The sequence below is a fragment of the Pinus tabuliformis genome, chromosome 2_1 (genome assembly GCF_031772625.1).
Source record: "Pinus tabuliformis cultivar Carrire ecotype Pingquan chromosome 2_1, CPIR1, whole genome shotgun sequence".
NCBI lineage: Eukaryota > Viridiplantae > Streptophyta > Pinopsida > Pinales > Pinaceae > Pinus > Pinus tabuliformis.
The window spans coordinates 817209288-817215918 of record NC_142299.1 but is presented as its reverse complement, the minus strand read 5'-3'; the positions used below and the strand labels follow the sequence as shown (position 1 = coordinate 817215918).

The window sequence follows — 6631 nt, the reverse complement described above, 5'->3', positions numbered from 1 at the left end:
TTGAGCTTTAAATTCTTCTAGTTTATGTTTAATAGAGGATCTATGTATTGAGATATTCCTATTGATAAAAGATTTTGTAGTTTCTCCAGAAAGTTTGACTTTTAATGAAATATAATCATTGTTTATTATTACACAACTTTTCTGTATTTTCTCTAGATTATTTATTTATATTCACTATTTATTTATAATCCATGGATTGTAAGTTTTTTGCAAAATTTTTATAAATCTGAGTTATAAATCTGATAGAGTACAAATCTGCAATTTCAATCTAACAAGAATCATTATAAATAACAGTGATTATCAGCCGTCATTATCAGCCTCCATTTCATGACTTATTTTTTGTGGAATCAATTTACAAAAATTGTTAAAATAGAGTTTTCCATGACACTCACATATTTAGTTAAAACGTAAAATGAAGGGTAAAAAAAATACAAAAACGTCGTCAAATTTTAATTTGACAGGCAAAAAAAATTTGAAATTCCAGGCCTGATACTACCAGACCCTTCTTTTCCAATCACCGCCTGTTCATTTCCCGTCACAACCAGTTCATCCGCCACGTTGATGGGCACATTTAGCACGCCGCTGAAACCCGATGGACTTGGTATTTACGGAAACGTTCCAGATTTCGAAATGTATGTGGTTTTTTTTAACCAGACTCTACAACATGAACACGTGCGAAATACCCTTTTATTTAGCTTGCTAATGGTGATGAGCACATGCGAAATATACACCTTTTCCTAATCACCGCCCGCCAATTATTTATCATCTTATAAACCGGAGAATAATCCAGATGTATTCAGCGCTTTGATTGATCTAGCAGTATCAGAGCTTTGAGAAAAAGTAAGTTGCAGCGGAAATTTTGGTGATTTATAGGAACAATTCCGTTTGCCCGCTATGTCGCCAAGTGCATCTGTAGCTTTCGAGTTTGTACGCGTTCAGAACGCCTCTGAATCAAGTGGACCAACCGTAAATTGCACTACTAGTTTGGAATTCGGCCCTGGAAAGCAGCTAGCCAAGCCGAGATGTATGCTTTCTTTTCCAAACGCCTTGAATTTGTCTAGCAATTTTACTTTTAGATCGACTGGTGAAATATGCAGTTTTCCTTAAATTTGTCTTCTGTTCTTGTTTTGGAAGAATGTTTTGGCTCATGTTGTATGCATTTTTTATGAATGCAACAGTGCAAGATATGTCACGGATAAAACCACAGATGATGCAAAAGGTGCTTTCGTCAATCGCACTTTCAGAGGACAAACAAGGCGATTTGGCTCATGTCAATCATCGGGCCAAGGGCTTTAGTGGACGCTCTGAGGCATCCAGTCACGCGGTAATGATGGAATTATTTACCGTATGCACCGGTTTCGGTTCAAGCAACAGAGTTACAGAGAGAAATACTACCAGGCCTTTTGCAATCAGCCAAACTGATCCGGTTTCGAGGTATTTTCATGTCCAGACATTTGTAATTTGATATATTTGCTAATTCTTGATAGCTGAGCGACCTTAAATGTATGATAAAGCTAACTTTGTGTTTTGCGCACTATTTGCAACAGATCAGTTCCAGCAAAAACCCCCGAGCAGCAGTCCACAGGTCAATTTGTTATTTTTTATAACGGAATGGTGAATGTTTACAACGTGCCGGCTGACAAGGTATTATTTTCATCTGAGCAACAAATTTAATACATTCGCAACAAATTTCGCATATATTTTTGACTAAACGTTTGCATCTTTAGTCCTCTTGGCGTTCTTTAATTTATTCGCAGGCTTATTTCGTCATTTTTGTTGCAGGCTGAAGCCATTATTAGGCTTGCCGGCTCTATAAGCTCGAGCAAGACAAGAACACCTCAGATTGATATCAGCAAAATCCAACAGATCTTGAAACCGCTGCATCATAAGCCTGCATCGAACGCTGACAACGAAGATCAGCCTGAAAGACTTCCCGTAGATAAGAAGCGGATCGTAAAATATTTTATATTGACAAATGTGGTTCATACTATTCCACAGAATGTGAAAAGCTATAAAGAAAGGTTTTCAAGATTGAAAATTGTCTTTTAACATTGTTATTAACTTTTTCTCGCGCGCAGGCCTGCAAATTGTCCCGAAACTATCTGTGCAACGTTTCCTCCAAAAGCTAAAGGAGAGGTAAATAAACTCTATATGATTTTTAAAAATTATGTATATTCAGAAAATTGAATAGCAAATCCAGCATTTAAATCAATTACGATAATTATATTTAGTGTAAATTTAGATGACTGAGTAGGCAAATGTGTATTAAAAGGATGAAATTTTTTTGGTACAGAATTAACAGATTGTCTCCTTACACCACGATGAAGCCAGCGACATTGCCTCGGAAAGCCAGGAAAGATTCAGACGACCAGGTCATCCTCTCGTTGGCTTGCTCATCACAATGATCTTCAGATGTCGGTGGATGGTGTTGACCATTAATGGCATCACACCGCATTTTCTAATCTTTTAACCAAATTGTTTCCATCGACATTAATTTGAGCGACCGAACGCGTTTTCTCTCGAGTACCACCGTGAGCAGAAGCAAGCACCGCCTCCACTCTCAAATCGTTGGGGTTGTTAGCCTGAAGCTGCTGAGAAATTTCTTTATTTAGCACCATTCGTTCTGCACAGCCAATATCATAAATATTTATTTTTATTAAACTTTTATTGTAGATGGTACGATTACCATCGTAACATCAATGATTAGATAGGTATTCATTCATTTATTGTAAGAAGATTATTCATAATTTTATACAAAATAAAAATATAAAGGGTATCTCTTTATTGACAGGGATCTTATAGGTCACGTAAAGAGGAGAAAGTTGGTAATATTGATAGATATAACAAAATTTCAATTTAATTTTGACGATAATATTGCAAGTTAGAACAAGTCCATTACAAATCTACTAATATTTAATTATTTTTTAAATATATAAATTTCATGAAAATCTCAATAACGAAATTTGTTATGTAAAATAGATTGATTTGGTGATTTTTAATAATGGAAAGTTGTCATCAACTACAACTGCGCCCACATTTTTATTTGGTTTATAATTATACTTTATTAACATATAAGTCCACCTACTTTTTCAATTCGTTTATAATTATGCACTATTAAGGAAATCCAAGTACTTATTTTTCAATAAAATAGGGTTATCGTAGGCAAAGCCCAATGCTATGTTTATGAGCTTCATATATCAATAAAATAAATATCAAATTCCATATTATAAGTTGCAACACAATAACATTGTTAAGCATAGAAATAGATTTCACGTACCTTACTCTTATAAATTATAAATTCCATGGGAATCTAACGAAATTTGTTATGTAATATAGATTAATGTGGTGATTTCTTTACCAAGGTAAAGTTGTCATCAACTACAACTCTATCCACGTTTTAATTTTGTTTATAATGCAACATTAACTTTATGTCTACCTACTTTTCATTTCCTTTTCCATTATGCAATATTAAGGAAATCCAAGTACATATTTTAGTTTGGTTTATAATTATGTAACATTAACGTACAAGTCCGATTATCCTTTCAATTTTTTTATAATTATGCAATATTACTTATCTTTTCAATTCTTTTATAATTATGCAATATTACTTATCTTTTCAATTCTTTTATAATTATGCAATATTAACGAAATCCAAGTATATATTATTAAATAAAATGAAGTTAAACAAACTCATTGATTTATTTTTTTCTTTTCTTTTAAAATCAAGTAGATTCTATTTTTAATCCCATACAACATAGGGAAACCAAACTAGTGGCTGAAATGTATACTATAAATCCAAAAAATTACATACATATTGTAATAGATAAGAGTATGACCAAAATCATTAGAATATAAAGTATAACAAAAAACATTTGAGTAACTAGGTTGTGGTAAGCTTGCAGAAAGTATATAAGTGTTGAAAGAGAATTCATTAGAAAATGATGAGAGTGTTGTAAGACACAAAGAAACCAATGTTAATCATAATGTAGTAGACACACCAATCGGTGTTGCAAGGTCTTTGGGAGGGGCACATCAATTGGGGGGTCAGAAGTGTCTAGAGGAGCCTAGGTGAAGAGGTTTGAAAGAACCATGGAGTTGCACAGGGAGACTAAGGGGGAGGAGGAGATGGTTGACTTGGGTCTAGAAAGATGAAGGTTATTTTGTGAGCATGCTAAGTTGGCTAAATTCTCAACAGGTTTATTATTAGAGCGAAAAACATGGAGGAGGATGACAGAGATATTGGAAGCTAGAAGAATGGATATATGGTGAAGGAAATTCCCTAAGCACCAACATTTGGATAGATTGTCAATAGAAGTGTTCGAAAAAAAATTATTGATGGTGGAGATGACTAAGAAAATTGCTGAGCTCAAAAAGACAATAGAGGATGAATGATGTTCAGAAGAACCAAATGCCTTTTGGCATCGGAAATAGCACACAATTTAATTACCATACAAAATGGAGTATGTTGGGAAGCCATGCAAAAGCAGAGCATTCCCAATGAACAAAGTGTACAGGGAGTTGTGTGAAAAAGAGATAAAGCAACTCCTGAACAGAAGACTCATCAGGGAATCTAACAGTCCTTGGAACTGTTACGGATTATATGTAAATAAAAGATCAGAACAGCTTAGAGGCATCCCAAGACTTATAATCAATTACAAACCTCTGAACTTTGTTCTCGCAGATAATACATATCATATCCCCCACAAAGGTGATTTGATAGGGAGGAGAGCGGGAGAAAAAATATTTTCAAAATTTGATTTAAAGTCAGGCTTTTGGTAGGTCGCCATTTCTGAAGAAGATAAGTTCAAAATTACCTTCAACATGCCTACAGGACATTACGAATGGAATGTAATGCCTTTTGGATTGAAACATGATCCCTCTAAGTTCCAGAAGGTGATGGATTCCATCTTCAAACCTTACTTTGATTGACTCCTGGTCTATATTGATGACATCTTATTTTTTTCGAAAAATATTCAAGATCATTTCAAGCATGTGCAGGCATTTGTACAATTGGTAAAAAGAAATGGTTTGGTTTTAAGCAAAAATAAAATAAAGGCATTCCAAACTTCTGTAAAGTTTCTTGGCCATACCATATTCAATGGCCAAATATCCTTGCAGAAACATGCATTAGAATTCTCTGAAAAATTCCCTGACATTATTATTGATAAAACCCAGCTTCAGAGATTTCTAGGATGTCTAAATTATGTGAGTAACTTATATCAAGATTGTGCAAAGGATAGAAGTTTGTTAAATCAAAGGCTCAAGAAAAATCCACCACCATGGACTAAGGCCCATACCAAAGCTGTTTAACGAATCAAAGGTAAAGTCAAGACACTGCCTATCCTTTATGTAGATCATGACAATGCTTTCAAGATTGTAGAATAAGATGCAAGAAATATTGGTTGGGGGGGCATTCTCAAACAAAAAAATGAAGGTGCAGAACAAATTGTACAGTTTGCTTCAAGAACTTGGAATCCAGCGGAACAAAATTATTCTACTATAGAGAAGGAAGTTAAAGCTGCCTGGAATTGTATAAATAAATTTGAGGTAAATCTTGTAAATAAAAAATTCTTGTTAAGGACTCATGCCTCAGCTATGAAAAAAGTCTTAACCAAAGATATTAAAAAGCCAAGAGAAGCCAAGTTTGCTCAATGGTAGGCTTTGTTCGCCAACTTTGATTTCGAAGTGGAGCATATTAAAGGGAAAGAAAATTATCTGCCAGATTTTCTCAGTAGAGAATTTATTCAACCAGCTGAACATGTGATGATAATAGTAACAAAATGGGATCAAGGCCAACAAAAGAAGTACTTAGAACAATTCCAGATAATCTCAGTTGGTCAGAATACAAAGAAAGTTGGAAGCCCACTTGGCAATTAAGAAATACAAAAGTATTAGATGCTAATCTCCAAGCACACACTGATATATTACATCTAGTACCTGAAAGAAGAGTGTACCCAAAAGGGAGCAGATGGATCCACGATATGGTCTATTCCAACAGCATGAATGCTGCAAGCCAGGCACAAGATGTTCTTCTACATGACTTTCATGATTTGACTATGATATGGTCACATGGGGAAGCAGAAGTGGGGTCTATGAAAGATATTTTTCAATAAATCAAATGAGGAACACTTCTTGGCCTTTTACAACTCATAATGCAGCACTATGGCCTAGAAAGGACCCCAACCTCATCTCTCCGGACACAGTGTATGATTTCGGCATCTATAAAAGATTGTGGTGGGACATATTAATTAAAGACAGTAAAGAAGAAACCCACTACACCAAGATAAAGTTTGGGACCACAGGAATCATGCAACGGAACCAACAAAGTGATTGGATGCGGGATTGGTGGACTGATTATGGTATGAACAGAACAGGCATAGATCCTGTTTACCATGAATCATATGTTAGAATGGGTTGTGATATATGTTTTGAACACAATATTCCTGATTGCTTCCATTCTCCTTATGAGACTGTTAAAGACATGTTTTCTCTCCCAGATCGATATCCTCTCCGAGATAACGAGGTGTTAAAAGAATATATGAACAGACATCACCAATGGCTTATTCTCACAAAAATTAAGCATCAAATTATATTAAATAAGCCTATGATTGTGAGAAGGATTTTTACCAAG

At 34.8% G+C, this 6631-nt stretch overlaps 1 protein-coding gene across 1 annotated transcript; it reads left to right on the top strand.

Annotated features, from left to right (window-relative positions):
• The first annotated feature begins 894 nt into the window (after positions 1 to 894).
• LOC149203135 (protein TIFY 10b-like) lies at positions 895 to 2623 on the top strand. The gene is made up of 6 exons (XM_089400123.1): positions 895 to 1024; positions 1179 to 1434; positions 1548 to 1644; positions 1783 to 1937; positions 2077 to 2136; positions 2294 to 2623. Exons 1-6 carry the CDS (start codon positions 895 to 897, stop codon positions 2403 to 2405), a joined length of 810 nt encoding a protein of 269 aa, XP_089256249.1. The 3' UTR covers positions 2406 to 2623.
• The last annotated feature ends 4008 nt before the right edge of the window (positions 2624 to 6631 follow it).